The sequence below is a fragment of the Ilyonectria robusta genome (assembly GCF_021365365.1).
Source record: "Ilyonectria robusta strain PMI_751 chromosome Unknown BGZ61scaffold_24, whole genome shotgun sequence".
Lineage (NCBI taxonomy): Eukaryota > Fungi > Ascomycota > Sordariomycetes > Hypocreales > Nectriaceae > Ilyonectria > Ilyonectria robusta.
In genome coordinates, this window is record NW_025764458.1 from 250,084 (window position 1) to 275,592 (window position 25,509).

General features: G+C 53.3%; 10 protein-coding genes across 10 annotated transcripts; 2 read left to right on the forward strand and 8 right to left on the reverse strand.

The window, feature by feature from the left end:
* Window positions 1-426: 426 nt before the first annotated feature.
* Window positions 427-2,184, reverse strand: BGZ61DRAFT_483188 (uncharacterized protein; the record flags this gene model as incomplete). The annotated part of the gene is made up of 3 exons (XM_046249461.1): window positions 427-863; window positions 1,242-1,789; window positions 1,844-2,184. 3 exons carry the CDS (start codon window positions 2,182-2,184, stop codon window positions 427-429), a joined length of 1,326 nt encoding a protein of 441 aa, XP_046098604.1.
* Window positions 2,185-3,388: 1,204 nt separating this feature from the next.
* BGZ61DRAFT_483189 (HotDog domain-containing protein) lies at window positions 3,389-4,875 on the reverse strand (the record flags this gene model as incomplete). The annotated part of the gene is made up of 2 exons (XM_046249462.1): window positions 3,389-4,460; window positions 4,523-4,875. The coding sequence occupies 2 exons, from the start codon at window positions 4,873-4,875 to the stop codon at window positions 3,389-3,391; spliced, it is 1,425 nt and encodes a 474-aa protein (XP_046098605.1).
* Window positions 4,876-5,886: 1,011 nt separating this feature from the next.
* BGZ61DRAFT_521768 (uncharacterized protein) lies at window positions 5,887-7,839 on the reverse strand (the record flags this gene model as incomplete). Its single annotated transcript, XM_046252508.1, has 3 exons — window positions 5,887-6,800; window positions 6,859-7,107; window positions 7,185-7,839. 3 exons carry the CDS (start codon window positions 7,837-7,839, stop codon window positions 5,887-5,889), a joined length of 1,818 nt encoding a protein of 605 aa, XP_046098606.1.
* Window positions 7,840-10,728: 2,889 nt separating this feature from the next.
* On the reverse strand, window positions 10,729-11,676 carry BGZ61DRAFT_537484 (histidine phosphatase superfamily; the record flags this gene model as incomplete). Its single annotated transcript, XM_046254544.1, has 2 exons — window positions 10,729-11,316; window positions 11,371-11,676. The coding sequence occupies 2 exons, from the start codon at window positions 11,674-11,676 to the stop codon at window positions 10,729-10,731; spliced, it is 894 nt and encodes a 297-aa protein (XP_046098607.1).
* A 632-nt stretch (window positions 11,677-12,308) lies between these two features.
* BGZ61DRAFT_363673 (uncharacterized protein) lies at window positions 12,309-14,209 on the reverse strand (the record flags this gene model as incomplete). The annotated part of the gene is made up of 2 exons (XM_046241452.1): window positions 12,309-13,841; window positions 13,898-14,209. 2 exons carry the CDS (start codon window positions 14,207-14,209, stop codon window positions 12,309-12,311), a joined length of 1,845 nt encoding a protein of 614 aa, XP_046098608.1.
* A 1,591-nt stretch (window positions 14,210-15,800) lies between these two features.
* BGZ61DRAFT_483193 (uncharacterized protein) lies at window positions 15,801-16,745 on the forward strand (the record flags this gene model as incomplete). Its single annotated transcript, XM_046249464.1, has 1 exon — window positions 15,801-16,745. The coding sequence occupies one exon, from the start codon at window positions 15,801-15,803 to the stop codon at window positions 16,743-16,745; it is 945 nt and encodes a 314-aa protein (XP_046098609.1).
* A 515-nt stretch (window positions 16,746-17,260) lies between these two features.
* BGZ61DRAFT_363544 (uncharacterized protein) lies at window positions 17,261-17,973 on the reverse strand (the record flags this gene model as incomplete). The annotated part of the gene is made up of 2 exons (XM_046241445.1): window positions 17,261-17,704; window positions 17,818-17,973. The coding sequence occupies 2 exons, from the start codon at window positions 17,971-17,973 to the stop codon at window positions 17,261-17,263; spliced, it is 600 nt and encodes a 199-aa protein (XP_046098610.1).
* Window positions 17,974-19,579: 1,606 nt separating this feature from the next.
* BGZ61DRAFT_497921 (eukaryotic translation initiation factor 3 subunit 8 N-terminus-domain-containing protein) lies at window positions 19,580-22,297 on the reverse strand (the record flags this gene model as incomplete). The annotated part of the gene is made up of 3 exons (XM_046251218.1): window positions 19,580-20,839; window positions 20,896-21,875; window positions 21,955-22,297. The coding sequence occupies 3 exons, from the start codon at window positions 22,295-22,297 to the stop codon at window positions 19,580-19,582; spliced, it is 2,583 nt and encodes an 860-aa protein (XP_046098611.1).
* A 285-nt stretch (window positions 22,298-22,582) lies between these two features.
* Window positions 22,583-23,882, forward strand: BGZ61DRAFT_460172 (uncharacterized protein). The gene is made up of 2 exons (XM_046246997.1): window positions 22,583-23,232; window positions 23,281-23,882. Exons 1-2 carry the CDS (start codon window positions 22,873-22,875, stop codon window positions 23,650-23,652), a joined length of 732 nt encoding a protein of 243 aa, XP_046098612.1. The 5' UTR covers window positions 22,583-22,872; the 3' UTR covers window positions 23,653-23,882.
* A 67-nt stretch (window positions 23,883-23,949) lies between these two features.
* Window positions 23,950-25,424, reverse strand: BGZ61DRAFT_483197 (ribosomal protein L30, ferredoxin-like fold domain-containing protein; the record flags this gene model as incomplete). Its single annotated transcript, XM_046249465.1, has 4 exons — window positions 23,950-24,409; window positions 24,462-24,628; window positions 24,793-24,901; window positions 25,414-25,424. 4 exons carry the CDS (start codon window positions 25,422-25,424, stop codon window positions 23,950-23,952), a joined length of 747 nt encoding a protein of 248 aa, XP_046098613.1.
* Window positions 25,425-25,509: the final 85 nt, after the last annotated feature.

Sequence of the window (25,509 nt, forward strand, 5' to 3'; positions counted from 1 at the left end):
TGCCCGATTTATGGGCCTTTGCAGTGCTTTTCAGCTTTCCTACAGGTCGTGTTTCTGCATGTACCACACCACTTGTGGTCCAGTCTTAGATGCGTGGCGCACTATCGATTTTAATCCGGTTAGCCAAGGCAGACTTCAATCTAGCCCATTGCGGAGCCAACCGGCTGCTTCGTCGAAGTGTAGAGATAGAATTAGGTAGGCCGATACTCTTTTAAATACTCTATCAAAAAGGTTTAATAAATTGAAAATCCACTTTGTAAATACAAGATGGAAGCTAGGACTTTCAGTCTCATAAAGCTCTCATTGGGGCGTGTTACTCACACCAATATTCCATGCATGAACCAATTGAAGAGCGTCCGAGCTGGGAAATCGTGTCACTATAGTATCAAGGCGGAAAGCGAAGACTAACATAAAATTTATATGAAACTAAAACCATGTGCCATGCTTCCCCTCGAATTGCAGTTGATGAAATGTGCGAGGATCAAACACTAGCCTCTTCAACTCCAAGTGGCAAAGAAAACACCTACCTCTGGAAAGCCGGAATTCTTCCATGCCAAAGGGGAAACGGCCTCTATTGACAACCAGGTCTCTGTGCCCATGAACCCTCGCCGTTTCTTGCCAGCTTTTTACCACAGCCTCTCCGAGTTGTAAGCTGGCACCAAATGTCCCGTTGTCGAGCAAAGTAATGCTCGGGCTATTGCCGTCTTTGATCGAGTAGCGGAATATGACTGCCGACTTTGATTGAATATCCCACAACTCCATGGTCTTGAGCTCGGGCATGTGCGATGCTGTCTGGCTCGCGTTGCAGAGAAAGCCATCGTTGATTCGTGCCTGATTAGGGCACTGTATGGTGGCCCTTAGTACTATGTACTGAAGTCTAGGCCATGTATATGGCTCTGAGATTTCGCTAGAGGATAGACTACCTTCGCAGGGCGGCCGATATAGAATGCCATGAGCAAGCCCAGCTTCCGTTGAGGCCAGCTCCGTTAGCTGCTGGCAAAGTGATCTTGCGAGTATCACCCCTCCCATATGATCATGGTGTTTCGCTTCACGAATGCCGAGATAATAATCGGCCTCGGGGGAGATGTACAGTTGTCTGAGTGTAGATGGAAGGTGTGGTAAGAGATGGTCTCGGTAATCTGGATAAGGAAAGATGACATTAGTTTCAGTATCCCATGACGCGAAACCAAATAAAAAGCGAAATTAACAATAGGCACATGAAGGCTTGAATCCAAACCTACCTTCTCGGCTCGATGCTTGAAGCGACGCGGTAGCATGCTTCACCCACTCATGTCGAAACATTTCGAGGCTTCGAAAGCTCTCCCGAAACATCTGGGTGAGGCTTTTAATCGAGATGGTCCGAAAGCATTGCCGACGAATTACAAATGCCTTGATAATGTCAACCTGTGGAAGCACCTTCTCTGATTCTCCAAAGTCGAGTGAGAGAGGCAATGTTCCCCGCAGCCTCATCTTGTCCTCGAGTGTTGGGCGGCGCCGACCCCAGTGCCGTCTCCGTCGCCCAGGTAGTCCATGTGGTAAGTCTTTTATCTTACTCATTGCTTTCATTCTTGCGACATGATAATCGGTATACCATTGCTCATCGTCCAAATCGGCCTCGGTGATAAATGGGTATTCATCTTCTAAACGAAAGTCTCGATAAACGTGCTGGTAGTCACTCGGAGAGTGAACACTCAGCTCCAAAGTCAGGCATTTCCGCCACGTGCTGCCGTTTGCATTTGATAGGATGTTCAACAGATCAAATAGGGCGCTGGTGAAGACAGAATTATTTCTTCACACAGTTAGAAATAGCGCAAATCTGAATAAATGGTGGGAATGCACGTACCTGACGACCGTGGCATCATCTTCCGCCGTTCGACAAACCGAACAGTCATAAGTGTCGAGCTTAATTCGAAGCCAGAGATAGCGAATATGTCTGAGCCTCCTTGCATTCTCTCCGTGCAATATATCTTTGAAGATAGGCAAGTTCGAAGGATCGATAACGAAGTTACGAAAGGTGATACCCTCAAAAAAAGCTTGCCATTCGCGTGATACGGTGGCGTACTGGGCCAATTTGGTGTAATTATGGCGTTGCTTTGCAGCATATCCAGCCGGATACCCAGCGACAATTTCCTCGAGGATACTAAGTCGTACCTCTGGGGGAATCTTTACCCAAGCCGTACTCATGATTAATAAAGAGTCGTTGGAGGGTATGAATTCAGTGTGGCCAGCCCAAGATTGCCGTCGTGTTGGGAGGAGATTTCTGGGGTCGAGGGTTGGCTTCTTGACTCGACAGGAGACAGATCGATATACATCAGCGTCAAGATAAAGTTTGCAAGAATGAGCTGTGAAGTTGGGAATGGGGACTCACAAGGGTGGTAAAAGTAAAATACAAATCAGCCCAATTGCGCTCTTGCTAAACCTTGTAGGGGTTTTATTATTATTCAGAGCCAACCTGTATGTCACAGTGTTACAATATTAGCAGGTTGTGCAGCCTTCAAGTAGTCTTAATATTGGTTCGTTGCTTGGCAGTCTTGTTGTGGAAATGGAGAGAGTAATGTATTTCATTCTCATAGTTATACCGTATCGGCTCAATAAATTGGCACTGTTCTTATGGACTAAAGCTAAGATATATAAGGCTTAGATTTCCTAAATCATTAGGTATAAAAAAGCCCGAAGGCAATAAGTAGGGGAAGGATTCGGGGCCAATTTACTGAGTCGATACGGTTGTCCCCCGAGTCTCTGCCCGTTTTATCCACCCCTGCAACCTCCACTTCGAAGTCCTTGCCTATCTACTCTCTTGCTGTAAATTTTGGTTTCTATGCTTTTTACCGTACCTAAATCTTAGAATCACAAGCGATAGAATTACCGATTTGGGTTGTCGAGGTAATTGAAGAAGATGTACGCACATATTCTATTGCAATATATTGTTACATTCGGACTTTGGTAGGACCCGGAATGTCAGAAACCTCGGACTTGGGCATACTCTGTCCTGAATTTGAACCTGGTCCAACTTGACCATTTCACTAAGTGGTGAAGCCATTCTGTGCTCAATGGTCCGACAGCGTTACTCAAAGGTCTAGTCTGAATTTCTCCACATCCATTCTTATATCTCATGGTCGGTTCACAAGTAGTATCTCGGGCGACCATCGGCTGACCTGTGATGGACCTTTTCCCAATCTTAACAGCCTGCTCTACAAAATGGTGATGAAATATTTTCCCAAGTCGGTCATTGTTCCGGGAAAAAGCCAATAGCTGTGCCCCTCTTGGCACTCTCGGTTTACGTCTTTCAATCTCGCACTGATACTGAAACTTCATGTTGCATAATTTGAAATGGCGTTGACGGACAAAACTGCGCAATTAAATGTTCACATATCCAGCTCTCTTACTTCTATTGTATGAGACTATCACCTTCGGGGAGATTACGCTTCTCATCAAACAAGGTTGTTGACTCCTGCTTTCGTTGAATGTCGCCTAGCGTTACCCGCCTCCTAGCATCAATATAAATCATATGCTCTTCATACGTGTGCGGCAGAACTTTCAGGTCCTTCGGCACAGAGAAGGTGTAATTGAATTGGCCCGTTGATTTTGCAACACCATGCTCAACGTCCCTAACCTTGCTGTCGACACGAACATGCACTCGCGTCATAGGCTTATCGGGGTCCGTATGCCTGGGTTCAGTACCGTCCTCTTCCAGTAAGGGAGGGTCGGTGTATGCAACCGTCGCGGTCAAGTACAAGACGCTCCCGACGGGGACAGGGTTTCGGAACGTGCAAGGATCGGCACTGATGAAGGTTGGTCGTGCATGGGCAAAACTGGCTGCGCAGCAGAATGCTAACTCGAAAGTCTGCTTCAGGTGGAATCCACCAAAGATCATAGTTTGGTGCCGGTTACGATATTGAGGCTGCATGATGGCAGCCGTTGACAATTGCGTTTTGGCCATCGATACAACGTTTTTAGGTTGGCGCAGGCTGTTGTTTGGGTCGTGATATGCGAGTTGTCTGAGCCAGATGCGATGAATCAATGCTGACTCGGGATCATTCGGTTCGGATTGGAGCAGCGAGGCCTTCAACGTTTCCTTTTTCGATAGCGATTTTGCCTCTCCGGCCTTGAATATTTTTTCTTCCTCTGGCGTGGTGTATACCAGTTTCGGGATGTTAACAGGCTTTCTAGTCGCCGGATCCAGGGCTACCATGGTGAAGGTGCAGGTAAGGAGGACATCCTCAGGTTTGCTTGGCTCACCTTCGGCCCTGGCCCTCGCAACCTTGCACGTAATCTCCACACTGCTCCTCCCAGAAGCATACGTAACTTGGCCGCTGTATTCAAGATCGCAGATCTCAGTAAGAGGGTGTGCTATCGTGATTCGGTCCAAAGCAGCTGTCACCGTAGTAACGCCAGGGCCGGTGTGTTTGTAAACAATGATACCGGAAAGAGCATCGAGATCCATGAATAATGTGCCGAGCCTGAGTACAACACATCAGTGAGTTTGATCGATGAAATGGCACCAATTGATCAAGTTGCCTACCTTATGTGGCCAGAAGCGTTGATGTACGTATCGGACAACCAAGGATCCTGCCCGAGGGGGAGCACGACACGATGATAACTATCACTCATCTTCTTTGGGGTAAGGTCACGTTCTTCTGCACAGTCATCGGGGCTCTGAGATGCTTTATCCTGCTGCTGAAGGCGGAAGGCCTCTATCCAAGGTATTGAGCGTCTGGCGTCGGCCAGTCCATGGAATACGCCATCAGTTCGTGACGAGGTTGTAGCATGGAAACAGTTTCTTCCGTAGCGGGTCAGTCCAGTGCGTGGTAACCGCTGGGCAGTGATTCGATGCAGTGAAGCAACAGTGCTTCTGGCATCCCTGATCCTGGACATGATCGTACGTTGTTGCATTGGGATTTGACGCTTTGGGATGTGTCTGACGCATCTTCCAGGTTGGCTTGCGCGACGCGGGGGAAGCGTGGGGTTGCATCTGGTGAGTCTTGATGCCTCAGGCACTATTCATATGCCGCCTCAGGCATTCGGTCACCACCGCTCCACCATACCTAGCTTGATACACACACCCTCATCTTCATTCCGTCATTCCATATAAGTTCAATGGGAGGATTTAGCAAAACATCCATCAATTCGTGGTCTTCGGTGCGTTTAGAGTGGCCTGATTGCTTGCTCCATGAACTTCCTTGAGTTTCTGATCATCGCCCAGCTTGATTTCTGCATGGTGCTCCAGCAGGAGTTCCACAAGCTCGACGTGACCATTGAAGTTCGCCGAGTGGAAAGCGGCTCATCCATCGTTGTCTAGCACGTTGACATCTCGTATCTCAAGCTGACGGTCATGCCTTTCTGCCTCAGAACGAAGCAAACTTCGCATGAAGCTCTCACGTCGCAATGTCGTAGAGACTTACGTAAGGATCCCGAGTAAGTCATGATAGACTCATCTTTGCTTTCGGCGTGACTGGTCGCCGCAGGGTTCTCGACTGGTTCATCGACGATGGCCTCGTCGGCGCACGACGGGCTTAAAGCCAGAATTGCCTCGTTCTTGAGAGAAGAGAAGGAAGAAAAACTGAAGAGCGGGTTGCCAGAGTAATCTCTTCCCTAAGCCTTGCTTATAAAAGTGCAACTGGGCTGCTGCAAAGCTTCATTCTTTCTTATCGTTAATTAGCCCAATGCTTGTGAACCACCGCCCTTATGCAGCAGCTGAACTGCAGTCATCAGCAAAGAGAATGAATGATTGGTGATCTAGATTTAGGCGCTTGAAATGGAATAAGTGAAACTTTTATGTTAAAAGACATCAGCAATTTTAGTATACATAATGGGAAACGTGTTGGTATATTCAATCAAATGAGAATTAAGTAATAGTTATGTAAGTGTACAGCGAGCACCAGCATCTTATGAATAAGCAAGCCAGCCGTGCCAAGCATTCCTCAAACGTTCTGCCCTCGACATCGAAATGTACGCTGTGTTAGCGAGCCTCTCCTGCAATTCTTTGAACTTGGCCGTCTCAGCTCCTTTGTCAAAAAGAATATCCAACTCAAGATACGACAGCTTCTTTGTTTCGGGCAGGCGAAAGTAGCACCAGGTTAGACATAGGAAAGCGGTTGCAGCATAGATAAAACAGGACCTACCCGCTAGATTCCAAGCGGTGGGATTCAAAAGCTGCGGCACGACAACGTTGTTGACAATAGTAAAAATGTTGTACACTACCCTTGCGAGGGCGACTGTCTTGACTCTGAGACGCGTTGAAGGGATCTCGGCGACGATAACGTAGCAAGTTGGACCGATAGTCATGTTGTATGTAAAAGTCATCAAGATGATGAGAGACCCAAGGACCCAGTTCATGGCAGGGTGACCTTCCAGGTAAACGGCGATGAAGCCGCCGGTAGTGAGCATAATGACTGCTGCTGCCAGCCCGGCAAGGTACAGCCTGCGCCGGCCAACAGCCGACAGTAGAAGCCAGGATATCATCCCCCCGAAGATGCCGAGACCATACATTCCGGTGGCAAGACTAAACGATTTGGATGAGGCGAAGCCGGCCTGCTCCAAAAAATAAGGGGCGTATCCGGTTAATGTGGCGCCACACAAAGCTTGACAGGACCAAACCATGCAGGAGATCTCAGTCCTGCGACGGTTTGAGCCTCTGAACAGATCTGCGAAGCTTGCACCGCCATATCCGAGGTTCTTCTCGACCGAATTGACATGTTGCATGACAGCGACCGTGTCGTCGATGTTTAAATATTTGTCGCTCGTGAGTCGTTGGAGGGATTGTCGAGCTTCTGGTAGTCTCTCGTGGCGAACAAGCCACCCTATCAAAGGCTGGTCAGTAAATAGTTAAACAACACAACCAATTGGCGTGTTTCTTACAAGGACTTTCCGGGGCAAATTGGATGGCAAACAACAATGGAGCCGCCCACGCCCATTGCAGCGCAAACGGTAGACGGTATGACCATTGAGATGTGTCGTGAACAAGAGATCGGAGAATTCCAGTGCCAAGAAGCTGGCCAATAAGCCAGCACATATTGACGTTGCTGAGCAGACAAGCTCGCACGACCGAGGGAACTACTTCAGCGGCATACGTTGCTGCTAGGGTTTGGATAATGCCCCATGATAGACCTGGTGTTGAAAATGTTAGCTACGAGGTTAAACTATATCAACTGCAGGAAGAGCACGGATTCAGGCGGTAAACTCACCACAGAGAGCTTGGGAAGCCAACAACATGGCGATGTTGTGAGCGAAGAAGGCGGGGAATACCGCAAGACACATCCAAGTGAGACTGGCGATCATGACCTTCCGGTACCCAATGATGTAGGTGATGTACCCATGGGCTAAAAGACCTATGATCTCGCAACCGACAGCTGCGTTTTGCAAACCCATCTGCCACAGCGGCGAGATTTCGTAGGCTTGGTTTTCTGGAGAATCGGCAAGTGGCAGTATTGGCTCTCCATACCTGCGTCTAAAGGTCGGAAAGGCGATGAACCCAGAGATAAGTGATTTATCGTAGGCCTCCATCACAACAGTAAGGAACAGAAGCAGTGACCATGAGATGGCCTTGGGGTATTTTCTGCAGCACTCAAAGAGGGTCATGTCTTTCTCAGCGGCGAGGCCACGCCGGACGCGTGCGCCCGTCTCGTCTGAGCTTGTCGATGCGCGCGGAAGCCATAACACGTTTCTCGCCGCTTCAGCGTGTACATGGGAAGTATGACGCCCGAGCTCTTCTCCGTCTGGCGGCTGGATTTCCGACACAGACGACTCATTATGCGAGAAGGCGGGTTTTGGGGAAATAGGTATCAGGACAATCTCATCTCTGCTAGTATTGTTGGGGCCGTTATTTGAACCGAACAACATTTCAACAAGATGAAAGGTTGGGGATCCAAAGATGAGGGGAAGGAGATACGTTGGAAGCCGATAAGATGAACACTTCTTGGTGTCAAGAGCTCCACAATATTCTGCGGGCACCACAAGGTTATATACGAAGTCGGCCTCATCCATACTTCCTTGATGCGAGACACGGGGAAATGGATTTTGGGTCTTATGCACCCCAGCTCAGCCCGTCGTGGGTCATTTCCCCAGGTTTTCCCCTGATATTCCCCTGATTTTCGAGAAAGCAAGATACGGGCCGAGAGAAAACGCCATGCTTGACTCGTCATTTCGAAGCTGAGAGAACCGGACCTATCTGCTCGCCACGGTGAGTAGCTAACGGTAAGATGGTGGTGTGATGCTCCCAGTGTCGGCCCGACAAGACGCAGCTAACGAAAGCCTCAAAGTCTAAGTCGCGGCCACATCTCTTTAGGCGTTGAGCTCGCAGGGACAGGGATTTTGGTGAAGATCTCTCCCATTTGCTTGACACAAAATGGATTAGCAAGATCCGTGATACCTTTGCATTGCGTAAAGATGGGCGGGAACTGATGTATCGCTGTGAGATCTCTTCACCGATCTCCTTTACTGGCTGTAATCCATGTCGCTTCATCGCGCCAAATTGATGGGCGTTTGCGAGCAGGGTCAGATCTTGTGGTAAATTAGAGACCTCTTCGATCCCAGCCGCAAGATGTCTGGAGTCGTAGTCCAAGGCCGTCTGAGGAGCCCCCTTTTCCTTCTCTCTATTGAATGCCTTGATATCGACATGTCCTGAACTTGGCGGAGGAGGAGTCGAGAAGCTAAATAAGCCACTCGCTTAGGCGGAAAGGCTTAGCTGGCGCTACTTTGAGGGGAACTGATCCCGGTCGTCTAGTTCCAGTCGTTGGGCCTAGCCCTTCGGCTGTAACTAGATGTGACGAGTCCCAGGGTCAGATGCAGATGAACATGGCACCAGTGAGTACCTATGATCAGGACTGCGGGCTCTAAGTCTACCAATCGACATACAACTTCGTGACTCGCAGATGTACATGGACGGATATGAAGCTCTGGGGGTTTTTGCAGATGATATAAAACGCTGAGCCTGGCTCATGCGTACTGACGTGACCATGACAGGACTGACAGCCCGGATGGGCCATGTACCTGGGTTGACAGGATGCAATACGACGCGGATGATCTGCAACGGGGTCCAAGTTGGACCGGGAAGCAAGACGATGTACTACTACATAGACAAATACATGTCTGCGCTAAAACATGGTGGAATACAAGGATAAGATCCTGACGCTTCTCCGCGCTCTCCAAATGCGCCAACCACGATCCCTGCGTGATCTTTCTCCTTCCGCTCGACCTTTGTATCACCAATGCAGTATGGTCGAACGCGACATCTGACCCTCCTTTCTGGCCCCAAGGTCGTTTATCGTGCCCGAACGAAGCTTTGGTCAGTCGTCACATTTAGCCACCTCTATATCCCCTACTATCAGCTCCCCCTGGTGGAGTGTGCACTTCACTTTCGCACTGATCCCTGAGCTCACATGCCAAAATGCAACATCAGACCTGGAACGGATCGTAGCTAGTGTGAAGGCAATTGTCACAGTGACATCCGTGTCAACCTGCGGCCAGATGAATGATCGACCTGGGTCGGCTAGTCCCAGCTAAATTGCCTACACTGATGGCAAGTCACTTGTTCTGCGTGTGGAGAGGACGTCGCAAACTAACTCAGGTAGGTTCTGTAAAAGAGTCACGAGTACTCGCGTAACGATGGCGGACTTGGAGTAGTATTGAGATAGTACTGCTTTCGACAATGACAATCAGTCTTTTGACTAATTGCCACTGCCGGCGATTTTCTCCAAGGCAAATTTTCCAGAGATTATTGATCAGCTATTCGGAGGCAAACGCCCAAGGATCCCAATTCAAGGGGATTAGGAGCGTTTCTTTCCATTGCTTGATGGCTCTACCCCCAACGTCATCCATTGCAATGAAACGGCCTCGGATGAAGAGTTGCACGTCTTATGATGAGGCCCATCTTGGGGTGCAGACGCGTCATGTATGGAGGATAAGTACCGACATAGTCAAGAGGTACTGCAGAGAATCCTCAGGCTGAACGAGGGCCTCAAGTCCGGGCCAATTGAAGACACCCTAATTACGAGCAGGATAGGATATCGCATTGGCGGCCATAGAAAAAGGAGAATGAACCCTCCGATAATACATAGTGTAATGATGGCCTATATTTCGTGTAACACAGGACACTGTCATGTTGAGAAAACGGATGGTTCATTCGAAATCATATATTGTCGGTTCCGCTGTAGCTTACATCTGAGAAGCAAATCCCAACTGTTAAGAAATGGCCTGCAAAATGATTGACCGACACCCTTCTATGACTGAGGCAACTCCGATCAGCCCGTTCGTTGCTTAGGAAATGCTTCTTCTCCGGGAGCACAGCAGCATAATTCGCGAACCGCAAAGACAGCTTTATGGGACATTCGGCCACAGCTTCCATCTCATATTTGTGACATCAACATGAAACTTATCAATCTTTTCCCCAAAGGATATTCAATCGAATATTGCTATTCTTACACACGTGCATGCCGCAATTTTAAAGGTCATTATTATCAATGCACCGGAAAAGTATAGCAGTTGAGGAAAGGTCATTTAATAAGACTATTATTATATATGTATCTGTCCTAATAATAAATTCAATCACATTTATTAGTTAGATTTAATTAGAACGGTGGGCTTCCAGACTAAGAACGTACCTCTCGGATGCATGGATGCTAGATGCATTGATACATAAGGCTTAGGTGAAATGGTATGTGCCTCCGTGCGAATCATAAACTCATGTTCAATTATAACCAATCCATATTATATTTATCCATCTCACCGCCCTCACTCATCATCCACGCTCCTCTGCCCCCTGACCAAAATTGCAATCGACGTGCCCTCTCTCGTCCGACACGTCTTCCCGCCACACGCCGCCTGAATGGCACGGATCGCATACGAATGCACCGTCAACGACACCACGTCGCCGCACTCGCGGCTCCAAATGTCCTCCAGCGCCGCCTGCTTCCGCGCGACGTGCTCGTCGTCCGTCTCGGCGTGCCCGTCGCGCCCGAAGCCGTCCGCCTCGGCGAACCCGTCCTCCAGCTCGTACGCCGGGTAGTTCTCGCGGATCCACGATGCCGGGCGGCGCAGGTCGCACGTGTGCAGCGTGATGCGCTCGCGGAGGAGTTCCTTGACGATGGGCTGGAAGGGCTGGCTGTGGGCGACCATCAGCGGCCCGAATATGTACTCGGTTGTCTGCAGGCAGCGTGCGAGCGGGCTGGTGAAGAGGGTTTGCGGGAGCGGCGCGCCGTCGGTGGCGATGAGGTCGGTCCAGAAGGTGTTGAGATCGCGGGCTTGTTGGATGCCGACGTCGGTGAGATGGGCGTCGAACCAAGTCTCCTTTTCGTCGCCGTTTAAAAACGACACTTTACTCTGGCTCATGTTAGATCACCAGTCTGTTCAACAGCCATCGCCCATCACACTCACATCCCACTCAACCGTGCCCACCTCGGCATGCTTCTTATTATGATACCCATACCCGTGGCGCGTCAGGTACAGCACCTTGTACATCACATTTTCCGGCGTCGTCTCGTTGAGCCACTTGACATAGGCCGCGAACCGCACCCAGTCCCGCTGGTCAGGCGAGCTCGCGTCGTCGGAGGGATACTTCTTGCCCGGGACCAGCCCGAGATGCGGCTGCGTGGTGACCTTGTGGCCGGCGTACTGATGCCTCAGGTCGGAGAGGTCGGAAAAGACGCCGCTCTCGGTGGAAAAGACCCAGCGGGGAGTCATAGCTGCTGGCTAGGTGAGCGAGGTGAGGTTGAGGAGGCGCCGTCAACTCTCTCGACGCTTGTTGATGCTGAGGGGTTTGGTCGTGTGACCCAGAAGCATGCGATTCCAATTCCACCACTTGCGGTCCAGAGCAGACCCGTCGATATGCGCCTGTGGGCTCCTGGTCATTTACTACGTGGACGAGAGATCTGCGAGCTTCGGTCCGATGTGCCAATTCAAGACTGGCCTCACCTTGGCCGTTTAGATAACGTCACCTTAGGTGTGAGTCAGCTTGTGGTTGATGCGATTCCTGTCTTGATGAAGGCCGCTAACAATCTGTCTTCGAGTCCACTGCGGGGCGCACTGACGAAAGAGACCCGCTAAATAAAGCTGTCTGAACCAGAATGGCATGCGACCAGAAATGCGGCCTTCAAAAGAAGTCAGGAATCTGTTCTGGCTCGTTTCTCATCTTGTAACCAATTCAAGAACTCATACCACGCTGCGTCTCAAGGCAGATTATGACATGTCAAAATGCAATGAGATAAGATGCAACGGGGCAGGATGCAATGGAAAATGTAAGCAACATATCCTCTCTCATGTAGTCAATCATTTACATGCATCAACTACCCGATACACAACCCCAACCCTCGTCCCTAATGCTCGCAGAAACTCCACTCGACAAGCTTGAGGTTATCATTCGCAGTCTCCTGAAGCACCGTCCGCTCAGCCATCAGCTCCTCCCGCAGAGTCTTGGCATCCTTCTCGCTGATAGGGAAGTCCATGTTCTTGATTACCATTGCCGTCACCTCCGGAGGCAGTTTTCCCACCCGGTCCGCGGGCAGCGCGCTCTTGGCCCACCAGTGCAGCTGTTGCGGAGGCACGTTTGCAGTCGACGGGATAGGTATGGCTGGGTCGACCAGGAACAGCGCCAGGATCTTGCGGTGGCCCGGTCGCGTCTTGTCAGCTAGCTCAAAGGGGCTGACATGGTGCTGGTAGACGTTGGGGAAGAAGAGCATGCGGTCCGCCCGCGTCACAACGCTGCCAATGTCTTGAAGCGTATCCCCATTACTCTTGATGGCAAATGTGCGGTCGATGGAGTCATGGTCGCCCTGCTCATACCCGAGGTCTGACGCCAGCTCCTCCCGGTTGGCAGCCGTCCGGAAGTCTAGGCGGCACTCGGTGATATTGTCGCAGTCATAGTAGTAGAGAGCCGTTGCGCAAATGTGTTCGTTGAGCTGGCCTTCAATATGCCAGGATCCGCCATCGTAGGTGGGCTTCTCTGGCGTAAGATGGATGTTGGCCAGCTTGACAATCACCTGGACCCGGGTTGCGTTGTCAAAGAAACCAGACGTCTTGATGTCACTGGCCTTGAGCTGGATCAGGCTGTCAATGTCTCCCTTGACATCCGGCTGGAACGTGCTGTGTGTTTCCTCGAACCACGCCTTATCAAGCCGCTCACGCTCAGAACCTTCGTATCCATCCTCCCAGGGCTCGTCTTCGTCTCTGGGATCTTCGTCCTCGTTGACAGGCCGGTTATATGGGCGGCACTCATTTCCATCGCAGATGTCCTCAACCGCGCAGTCGGTGCCAACGCTCTTTACGATAAAGCGCTCAACCTCAAACTCGTCAGGCCATCGGAGAACGATATCCCAGGCGGGTAGGGCCTTTTCAATGAACTTTTCAATGATGGGATAGAGCTCTGCATGTTGCACGGGGTGCAAGTTGTTGATGTAGCTTTCGATCCGAGGATGCTCGCCCGTCAGATCCACGTCGCAGGGAAGCCACTGGAAACGCGAGGATAGGGCGTCGATCGGCGTGTTCCTCGACCAAGCGGTACGGGCAGGTTCTGGGGCCTTGAGCGGTTCAGGGACCACAGTACCCATGCCGCAGTGCTCAAGACAGTTCTTAACGGTAATTCGCCGATCCGGGAGGATCAAGGTCCGGCCGTACAGGAGAGGCCAAAGCGATGGGTGGACGAGATCGAGGACCTTGCCGTCGCTGCCCGGGTGCCAATCCAGATGGTCGGCGGGGACATTCTCTAGAGGCGCCACAGCAGACTTGAGGGCCTCCCGAAGGTCATCTGGGACGAGCTTGTCCGACTTAATGGCACACGCACTGTAGTCCATGACAGGGATCAGACCTGTCTTTTCGTAGATGTCTGCCTTTCTGCAGAGTTCCTTGATACACTGGGGAAATGTGAGCAACCGAGTGGTGGCAATCGAGACTGGACGGGAACACATACAGCATCTGCCATGTCTTCGTTGAAGGATCCAAATTCGACATATTCAGACCAGGGCATCTCGACAGCTTCCTTTTTCCACTTGGCGACGATCTCGGGATCATTGACCTTTCGCCACCAATCGGGCTTGTTGGTGATGTCTTCCATCAGCCTGAGCATGCACACCTCACGGATGGTAAGAGTATTGGCGGTCCAGTCCCGGTCATGAACGCCAATGAGGGTGTGGAAGGCACCCGCAGGATGGTACGTCAGGGGGAGGCCGAAGCCTGGGAGGCAGACGGTGCCATCCTCGCCGGTTTTGAATTGGTGAGACATGATGACGAGGTTGCGGGCTTGCCAATTGACTGGTCGATGAGCAAATGTCGACCAGCGAGCGCACAGGAGACGAATATATACTCGAATATACCGTACGCGGTGCAGCAGATTCAGCAGGCAGAGGGTGCGTGAGCGAGGATGAGACCAGCAGGCACCCAGCATCCACCGCCATTCGCCATCAGTCCAGACTCCAAATTCCGCCTTGGGTGATTCAGCTGCATGAGCTAAGTTATGGTTATGGCAGATGGCCCACTTGGAGTGCCCGTGGCTGGGACTTGTCGGCTAAAATATCGTAGAAACCGGGTCAAAGCAGCGGCCAAGCATGCAAGACGAGCATGTCGATGGAGTCAATTCACGGAGATGGTGCAGAACGCGCCGCGGTTGCCTGAAGGCTGGAGGCAGATGCAGGGGCCCTGGGGTAACGCGGGCTTCACGCGAGGTCACGTTACTGAGAGTAGGTAATAGAGTTCGGCCCCTATCATCCACCGGGTGTACCTGGGTACCCAATCCGGTACTCACGGGGATCCATCCTCCCCAGCGTGGCTCATTGCTCGGTACTGCGCAATGTCTCATTTCACATCTCAGGACCGAGGAGCCGACTGACGAAAGGCGGAATAATAGCCTGAGGAAACGCAACTCCGCTTTTTGCTCTGCTGGGCCCGAGCTCCCTGGGAAAAGGGTGGGGTAAGGTTAGGCGCCCTGGGGACTCTTCCAGCTCTCAGTCAGTCAGTCTCGCATCGGCAGCAGAACAGGCAATGTCACAGGCCGCCAGCGCCAGCACCAGCCACTGGGGTAATTATCCAGGGGCCCAAGTCGCAAATCTGGTCATATCTCCCTCGGTCTCGTTTTCTGCGCCGGGACACACGACGAATGCGAGAGCAGGAGGGAACGACGGCCGGGTTTTATTGCGCGTTTTGGCTCTTCGCCCCTCTTGGTGGACTCGCAGTGGACTCGCAGTGGAACTCACCTGTCCCGAAAGTCGGCGGGAAAATCAATCCTCACCATCTGATAAGGATTTGGTGTGGAAAAAGAAAAGTACACTAGCAACCCACGCATGATCCACGGCACATTGTCGCTCTGGCCCCAATGCACGCTCAACAGAGAACGGCCTAGGAGGAAGCGCCATGGGAGCAGCATCCATACCGGTCCTTACCACGTAATAGTAGCCAACTCATGTACCCAAGTATGTAATGTACCGAGGCTTCGGGTACGGAATGGCGGCAAGGCAGTTACAGTGCATCCGTGGGGGGAGCCAGCGCATCTTCAGCCTTTCCAGCGCTGCGCTGCACTGGCCCCTGCGCCATCCCCGGCGCTCTCTGCGAATCACAGGCCCTGGCCTACCGAGGCACGGGCGGGCTTCGGTCCACTGACGTTGCTACCGGGGGCGGTCCCGCCCTTTGCGCGTCCAACGGTCCGCCCTCGGCCACCACTGCGATGATTTAGCTTAGAATAACTACCACATCTTTGATTGTATGAGGCCATTGCGAATAAGTACTTTTCTTCCCTTCTTTCCTTCTTTCTTCCCCGGTCTGTTCTCCCCCGCTCCTTTTCCCTCCCGCGATACCCTCACATCCGGAATCCTCCCGCCGCAATGACCGAAACTGCCACCGAAGCGCCCGCCTTCGAGGTCCAGGTGCCGCTCTCTGAGCCCGCCGTCTCCGACGCTCCCCCGGCCGTCAAGAAGAACGCGCCGTTCCAGCTCACGGCCGCGCTCGCCGCCACGCCGTCGTTGATCGATGCCTTCGTCCACCATCTGCACCGCTGCCTGCGCACGCGCGGCGGCACCGACACCGTGCTCCTCTTCTCGGCCTACTCCGCCCGCCTCGCCGGCGCCATCCTCAGCATCCTCGGCCGCACCGCCGTGCACCAGAACGCCCGCAAGCTGGTCGAGCTCGCCTTCAAGCTGCCGCCGACGGCGTCCGTCAGCCTGACCACGGCGTCGGCTCCCCCGCTGGCCGCCCTCGCCATCCTCCTCTCCAAGCGCCTCGAGGCCTTCGTCGGCATGCTGGGCGAGTGGCGCACCATGAACCGCCTGTGGGGGCTCATGGCCATGTGGCTCGCCGCAAAGGACCTGCTACTGCGCCTGCGCAAGCCGGCCGCCTCTGAGACGGACGAGAAGGCTCCCAAGTCGAACAAGTTCAACACCACTGTCGAGGTGCTCCAGGTCGTCTCCCTGACCACCTACCACATCGGCGAGGCCGCCGCCTGGTTCGGCGGAAAGGGCGTCGTCAAGCTGTCGCCCGAGACCCGCGGCCGCTTCTCCACCGTCAGCGTCCGCTCCTGGGGAGCCTATGTTTTCATGGAGCTCGCCCGTCTACTCGTCGAGCGCCAGCGCCGAACCGTCTCCGAGGACGTGACGGCCGAGAAGGAGTACAAGGACGACTGGTTCACCAAGTTCACCCACACCCTGGCCTGGGCGCCGCTGACCATCCACTGGGGCTACGGCAATGGCTTCCTGCCCGAGATTGCCGTCGCAGCCCTGGCGACCTACCCGTCGGCTGCTCTCATGAAAGACTTGTGGCGATCCACCGCATAGAGGAGATATTGATGGACAACGGAGAGTACCGATGGCGTGGCCAGTGAAGAGCTGACAGCCAGAGACGAGAATGACATTGGAGCTAGAGAAGAATAGCCTTGTTGAGCTAGATACCACATTGTATATCGAAAGAGGAGGATAAAGACGGCAAGACGAAGCAACCAAGTACGGGATGGCAATCGACAGGATGCAAGACTGGGCGATTAGGGTGAGGGACACAAAACGACGGAGAGAAGACAGGGCACACCAGATTTCGGGACGACAAGAGCGACTTCATTTCGCAATAATGAGACTATGCTGTGGCGCATCATTAAAGCGTATATATATATATATCCCTTTCTAGATAGAGCTGGATGTATGGCCTTTGGACGTACACTGAAGATAGATAGACGAGAAGCAAGCAACTGGAGAATCCAACACACGCGCACAAGCACCCTTTACCCACACAAATTCGCCTGTATACCGAGACCGCGGATCGTACTGATTCCGCTCGCAACCTGCACTTGAAGGCATCCTCACATGGGCAACCGCCTCATCTCCTCCACGGTCCAATACCGACGCATGTTCTCCGCGCCCAGCGTCTTGACCTCCTGGTCCAGATGCGTCCACAGCACCTCGCCCCAGCTCTCCATCTTGGCGCGCAGCGTGTCCAGGGCGAAGTCGGCCTCGCCCGTGCGGCACTGGCGCAGGTACTCCTCGAAGGCGTCGAGCCCGGCGTGGATCTCGCGGTGCTGGCGCAGCAGCTCGGCGGCGCCGTTGCCGCGGCCGCTCTTGAACTCGGGCATCTTCTTGGCCAGGTGCGGGAACACGTAGGTCTCCTCGATGCCGTGGTGCGCCGTCAGGTGCTCCGCGAACTGCACGCCCTCGCCGATGAACTGCTTGAGCGACATGCCCTGTGGCCGCCGGCCCGATGTGCATGCGCCCCAGAGGAGGTTCCACGAGCGGCGGAAGTGGTCGTGCTAGAGGCCGTGTTAGTCGTGGATCCTGTGACGGTTGTCGCATGTCAAGTACGCTCGGCGCCGTCGAGTCCGGGTGTCTGATTGCGCAACCAACTTGAACCCGGGGTTCTTACAAAATAATCCATCTTTTCAGCCAGGCGGTTATACACCCTGAACTCGTGATCAGACAGCGGCGGCAGCTGCTCCTGTTCCGGTTTGGAATCCTCTGCTTTGGGAGCCTCCACCGGCTGGCAGGCCACGCCCTCGGGCTTCTCCTCTGTCGTCGACATGGTCGCCTGCTGATTCAGTGCCCACGCCGTCGTCGCAAACCCCGCGGTTCTCGTCGCACCAGGTATCACCGGCTTCGCAAAGACTGCGACGGGGCTCGGTGTAAGGCGCCGTCGTCCAGTGAAAACGAAGCTGTTGTAAACGGCGGCGCGCAAGCGGGAATGGCCTCGGTAGAGCGTCAGTCTCATGGCACTCGCTCTCCACAACCCGGAAAGCCTTCTGTAATATACCGAAAACACACAGCAACCGCAGAATCACAATGTCTCCCGTCGGTCTCAGTCGAGCAGAAAATATGCCGTGAGACTCCTCCCCCCTCCAGAAAGGCCCCAGTGGCTAAACCCAGACCAGCCATACAGACGTTGCCCTTTAACAAGCCGCGCGCCCAGCCCGCTTTGCAAGCTGTGACTGAGATCAGACCCTAGGCCGCCCGCGCGCCAACTTAGTCATCGCTCGCGAGTCGCTGCCACACCGTCCCGAGTTCCGATGCCGACTCGTCTCGGTGAAGCGTCGCTGTCCGAGCTGTCCGCTCTTCACCGAGGGGCCGAAACCGACACAGCAACTACCACAGTCTCAACGCATGGTGTGGATTGTTCCAGACAGTCGGTACTAGTTTATAGTTCATCTGTCGGACATCGCGCCATGATCTCGCGTGTATCGGTAACGCGGACCGCAGTTCGGCAAGAAACCCGGCCGATAGGTCTCCAGTCCGAGACCGTCAAACACCGCCCGGTCATTCCCCGCAAGCGGATGATCTTCAAAGGTTGAACTTACTTATGTCTATTCTTTGCCTAGTGCATGCACGCGCGGTTCCTACCAAGTTGTCAAAATTGCTTTATGCGAGCGTTGATATGCCGGCTAACAAACTCAGAAGAGACGCTCCAAGTACGGTTGGTAGACGTTCAAGACTCACACAAGTCCGCAGACCGTGTCCACAAAAACATGACGCGATTGACTTTCTTTGATCCGTCGGTGCCATGATTGTTATCTGCGAATCCGAGTATTTGACTCTCCGTCGAAAGTCGGTCCAAGGCCCCAATATTCGAAGCTGGACCCTCGGCGTCTTCATGTACAGTGTGTACGGTATCATATCCGAAGAAAATTCAGAATTAACCGTTTCCAGCACAAAAGGCCATTCCGGCATACGTCTCATCACCATCGCTCGTCATATATCTTTCATCATTTGATGCCACATCTCCAAGTCAAGCCGGCACCTACAAGATCAGACAAACTGAACTTCTTAGCACGATCCGCTCACAAGTCCCCAAGACAGTATCAACTATAAGTCACTCGGCTCTCAATCCAAGCCTCGCCACTCGCACTTTCGATCTTTAAGTACCTTTCATTTGTATCAAACAGGCGCGGAGGAGCCACTTCTATCATAGCTACCAACCGGCAAACACATATGCAATGAGACGTTCCTTTTTCACCACACACCACCACATCGCACGCATGTGGAAGACTGACGAGTTCTATGTATCCTTATTCCGTTTCAACCTAGTGACACGTAGCGAGCTGCCTCCGCATCCTCGCCCTTTTCATTAAAAGCAACCATCCCATGCAAAATGCAAGCAACTTTAGACGCCTTCAACTCGGTTCATTCCCTTCCCCTTAACCCCGGACAGCAGCACCCAGCGCTCCGCCCGTGAACTGTGTTCCACCGGCCTGTCGCTGCGTGTTGCCGCCTCCTCGCGGGCCTCCTCGGCCACCGCCCCGGCCCCTGTGGCCACCCCGACCACGGCCACCTTGTCGCTCGAAAGCGTTAGAGGTGCCTTGGGTTCGCTGCTCCAGTGTTCGCTCGTTGGTCTCAATGAGCGCGCTGGCCTTGTCGGACAGCGCCAAGGCAAGGGACTGGAGACGGCTGAGCTCGACGCCCTTGCGGAAGATGACGGTCAAGGTGACCTGGTCCAGGGAGGCGGCCAGCTCCTCGTGGCTGATCATCTTGCTGACAACGGCTGACACCTTGGTGATGTCAAGCTCGAACATGCCGCTGAGGGTCTCGATGGCGAGAGTGTCGTAGAAGGGAGCGTAGGTAAAGAGATATGTTCGGAGACCCTCCTCCTGGATCTGCTTGGAGAGCATGGTCTTGATCTCCTCAGCATTCGGCATGAGGTCCCAGATCTTGATGCTGTGGATAAAGGTGGTGGACTTCTTCCACTCGCCAGCCGCCAGAGCCTTGGAAGCCTGCATCACGTGGTCGCGAGTGTTCTCAGGGGGGCCAGTGAAGATTTGCCTCTCGTGGTACTCGAGCATGCGGCGGTAGGTCTTGCTAATGACACGCTTCTTAACGTCGGGCGAAGAACCGGTCTGGGCCAGCAGGGGAATCTCCAGGAGCATGCTGCAGGTGAGGTACACACACTCGAGCAGCTCCAGGTTGATGTGCATGTGGAAGGGGAGTTGACGCTGCTTCTCCAGGCGCTCCTGCTCGGGAGAAACCTGGCTGTATCGCTGCATCATGACACCCTGGGCGAGAAGCTCCTTCTGGCGACCGCTGCCGCAGATCTCCTGAAGGGTGTTCTGGGCATCGTAGACGAGGCCCTTGCGGAAGGCACAGAGACCAACTTGAACCAGTGTTCGGTTATACAGAATTTGACTCTGGACATCGAAGTTGGGGATGTTCTCCTGAAGATGGGACATCAACATCATGTCACGGGCCTTGTAGTACTCTCCGTGGAGAGCAAGGAAGTAGACCTGGCACAACATAGCTCGGGCGCGGATAATGCCCTCGCTGTTGCTGAAGAGGTAGTTGCACAGAACGTTGACAAGGTTTCCAGCATCCTGGGCCTCGCTTCGGGGGGTGATGACCGACTCAACGGAAGGGCCACTGCCGTTCCAGCAGTTCTCCTCGAAAGTCTTGACGACCTGGGCGGGCTAGTAGGAAATGTTAGCAAAAAGGGTAGCAGATGAGCGGAATTGTGGGTATTTACCTTGAAGTAGACATGCTCCAGGCGGCGCATGACAACTCGGTTGACGCTGTCCTGGGGGGTTTCAAGGGCCTCGTCTTTTCGGAGGGTCTCGTAGTAGAGGAGACCACGGAAGATGATGTTGTAGAGAGCACCCTCATCTTGCAACCGCTCAATATACTCAGAGGTGTGAGGGTCGATGCTCTGCAGGGAGCGAACGAGTTCGTCGTCCAGTCGCTCAACGTATGAGACGATGCTGCCAGCAACCTTGATATACTTCTCTCCCTCCTGCAGGGCCGGGGGCTTCTCATCGTCATCCCACTCCTCGGCATGCTCAACAACGATGTACTCTCGGCTCTCCCGGAGGACCTCGAGAAGGGCTGAGAGCTCCCTCTCGGCGGCCTTCCAGTGCTCAAGGGGCATAACATTGCCAGTACCAGCTCCGAGATCGAATCGGGCAGAGATGATGGTGAGGAGGACGCGGATCTTCTGGTAGGGGGTGGTGGCAATCTCGTACAACTTCTCCATGACCTTGATCTGCTCTGTGCGGTCGGTGTTCTTCTTTCCGCGAGACTCCATGATGCCTCGAAGGTGCTTGAAGATGCTCTCGGGGGTGTACTGGAGAGCCTTTCCGCCCTTTCCAACAGTGGCGAAGCCTTCATCATCCTCCTCTTGGGCGGGAGCAGCCTCGACCTCGAACCGGGCGGTCTTCTTGGCCTTGGGAGCAACCGCGACAGGCTCGTCGTCAGAGGACTCCATGTAGGCATCCTTGTCGGCGCGGTAAGAATCGATCTGGGTCTGGTACTCCTTGTTGGTCTTCTTGATTTTTTGCTTAACGGCGTTCAAGGCTCGGGCTTGGGTAGCGTTCATCTTCTTGGGGGTGACCTTGGCCTTGGCGAGGGCCTCGTTCATGAAGTCCTCGAGTTCGGCAAGGATTCGGATGTACGGCTTGGGGGTCTTGCCGCTGGTCAGCTTGGCGACCTGGCGGTTGAGTTTATCGGACTCTGCATATCCCTGTTAGTATTTTTTTCTTCTTGTTTCGGTTCGAGGTTTTTGATCTCGTAGTCCTGGGAGGGGTCGTACCGGCCGAAATGAGGGTCCAGTCGCCGTTCTTCTGGCCATTCTCAATCTGCTTAATGGTGGCCTCCAGCTCGTCGAGTCGCTTGTCCTTGGCACTCTTGACTTTGCCTCGAACCTCCTCGTCACTTTCCTCGTCTGACGACGCATCCTTCAAGAACTTATTGGCACCTGCCTTTCCGTCATCGGAGTCGCTGGAGTCGCTGTCGGAGTCGTTCTGGGAATCATCGTCGGAATCGTCCTGGTTGTCCTGCTGCTGCTGCTCCTCCTCCTCCTCGGAGTAGAGGTCCTCCTCATCGCTAGAGGAGTCGCTGGAGCTCTCGTCGCCACCGCGGAAGAATCGAGACATGATGGGCGAGTTTGTGACGCTGGGTCTTGTCCTGTGAGGTCAATCTCGCGAAGCGTGCGCGGGGTTGTTTCGACACAAGGCAAAATTGATGATTTTTGGTGGGAGGTGGGGCGTGCACCTTGGGGCTTAGCGATACGGCGACTCACGAGTCACAGGCCACAATGCGATAGCGATAAGCGGGGCAAACCGGCAAGGGGGTTACATTACCTAAGCTGCCTTTTTCGCCCACACGAAGAGGAACACAGCGTCCTCCAGCGCCCTTCAGCGCCCCCCAGCGCCCTCCAGCGGAAACCGACGGCTACTCCAGGGCAACTGGTATCCTGTACGCAAGTAATAGGTGGGGTGGTACCTCGGACTCCGGTTCGCCGTTACTCGGACCCCGGTCCGATGCGCAAACTTCCCGTGCAGAACAATTTCAAGATCCAGCAAGCCAGTCAGTGACTCGGATTCTTGCATTTCTCAGCAAGCCGTCCTTTACCGCAACCGCATCGACAACCTCCTCGACCTCCACCAACGAAACCCCTCCCACTCCCGCCTACACCTTCTACGCTCCCATATCCATTATTATAGCTACCATGACCCGAATACGCTGCTCGAATGCGCCCTCCGCAGCACGATCTTTTCTACAGCTCGCGCATCGGAGCTACTCCTCCACTGCTACGCAGTCCTCTACGCCCCTCGAGTTCCTCTTCCCACGATGCGCACCCTCTGCTAGTCGAAACGCCAAGGTCTCCGCTACCTCATCGAGAGCCCACGCCCACGCACGAAACATCAATCTTAGACGGACAAGGGAATTCGGCATCCAGCTTCAGCTTCCCTCGAGGAGACATTTCTCATCCTCCCCCGCCTGGCAGCAGACCCGAAGCATATTGAATACCCAGAAGGATGAGGATGGAAACGAGATGATGCTGGAGATTACCTCCCGTGCAGCAAAGGTGCGCCCTCCTTGACTCGTTCCCGAATATACAATTGACAATTAGAAGCGCCTCACCCAGATCATGGACAAGGACGCCAACCCCAACCTTGCCTTGCGCATTCAAGTCGAGAGTGGCGGTTGCCACGGCTTCCAGTACCTCATGAGTCTTATTACTCTGCCGCCAAAAGACACTCCCGAATGGACCGACACCATCAACGAAGACGACACCATCTTCCAACACCTGCCCGACGACGCAGACCTGTCCTCCGCGTCGGAGGAGGGACCGAAGATTATCCTCGACGAGCCATCTCTCGACCTCCTCAAGGGAAGCAAGGTGGATTTTACAATGGAGTTGATCGGGTCCCAGTTCAAGATTGTGGACAACCCTTTGGCTACCAGCAGTTGTGGATGCGGCACCAGTTTCGACATCAAGATGTAAACTCATCGGCTTCAAGTTCCGAATTGTAGACCTGACCTCCCACTCGAGGCCCGCATGTACATAGGATTATGAATACCTCTGCTCCAATTACATTTCAATATGGGCTTTACAACGTGACCGAAGAGTCTTTATTCACTTCACATGGGACAGAGGCTTCACAGAAAAGAGTTTGGAAACTCGAGTGTCATTCATCATGGTATCAATTCCACAAGTCCCTGTCATGACATCGAACGCCGAGCAACCATGCAATATTTTAGTCCTAATGACCAACCCATTAACCTTTTTTTGGAAACCATTTTAGTTCATCTGGCGGATGAGACCGTTGATGGCCTCCTCGCGGTTACCAAGATCACCACCCTCGATGAAGTGCTTGAACTTGCGGGGGCGGAAGCCACCGGTGGGGTTGGACAGCTTGAAGGGCCAGAGGAAGTTGGCGGCCTGCTTGAAGTTGGGGCCGACGGTGTAGACCTCGTGGATGAGATCCTCCATGCAGACAATGCCGTACTTGCCGAGGTTCTCCTCGATGATGGAGTTGTCGGTGAGAGCGACACGCTGCTTGTTGACCTTTCCGTATCCACGCTTGTAGATGAGCTCCTTGATGGACTTCAGGTTGGGGTAACCGTAAGCGATCCAGGGCTCGACAATCTTGAGCATCTCAGTGGTGGCCTTGGTGACCTTGATGAAGACACCGTTGTTGATCTGGAGGAGACGGAGGAGCTGGAGGATCTTGCGGGGCTTAGGGGGCATCTTGTTGATACTGGAGAAAGGTTAGTTTGGTGCTCATGGAAGTCAGATGAAAGTTCACATACCCCTTGATACGGACGACGAAGATCAGGTTGGCCTCAGCGGGGATGTAGGCGGAGTCCTCCTTCTTGGCGACACGGTGGAGACGAATCTTCTCACGCTCGGCATCGCGGTACTCCTTGACGTACTTCTCAGCACGCTGGAAGATGACACCACGCTTCTCCTTGTTGGCCTGGAAGACTATTAGTTGTGGTCTTCAAATGCAGTTCAAGCAAAGTAGTTTATCAGGCAGTTGTCAGACCCGAAAGAAGGTTAATTATCAACAGCATTGACAGTGTCTAGTTGATTGATATGTTGTGCATCATTGTGCCGAGAAAGAAATGGGGTAGTACTCACAGCCTTCTTCTTCTCGATGGCATCGGTGCGCTCAGCGCGGGCCTTCTCCTGAGACTTGCGCTTCTTGAGAAGGGTCTCAGGGACCAGGATCTGGTCGTTGGTAGGGACACTACATGCATCAGATTAGTTCGCAGTCCAGTACCACAAGTGGTATGGAACAGAGCGCCGGGGAGAGAACTGTTGCAAAGCGACATTCTCTGCTTGGCTAACTCGAAGAAATGAATTTGATCGGTGAGACAGGAGACGCCGACAGAGACCTGTTGATGGCGTCTCCTAGGATGCTCATCCGACAACACCCTGAACAAGTAGATGTCCAGGAAAATTCGGTCGAAGGCGGTGTGCGCAAGGCATTCTCAGCCCATTGCAAGTACCTTGACGACCATGAATTTAAGAGAGAAGACAACAGTCTTCATCTCCAACACCCCAGGCGACATCTCTCAACACACAAGCTATGTTCCAAGCCTGGGCAATTGAGGGAGTCGCCCAAGAAAGATCGAGCTGGCAGGTCAGCGCCTCACGGGGAGAACGCGACTTATCCAGCGAGAGGACCACGACAATCTGCAAAAGAACTCGAGACCGGGCGCCCGCCCATATCGCGGGATTCAGGGAGGAAGCACGTACGTGGCACCCATTTTGTCGGCGACGGCTGTTGTGAGGTCGGTTAGTCGGTCGGTGAAGCTGGAGGGAAGAAAGGAAGGAGGCCGGCTTTTTCTCCGC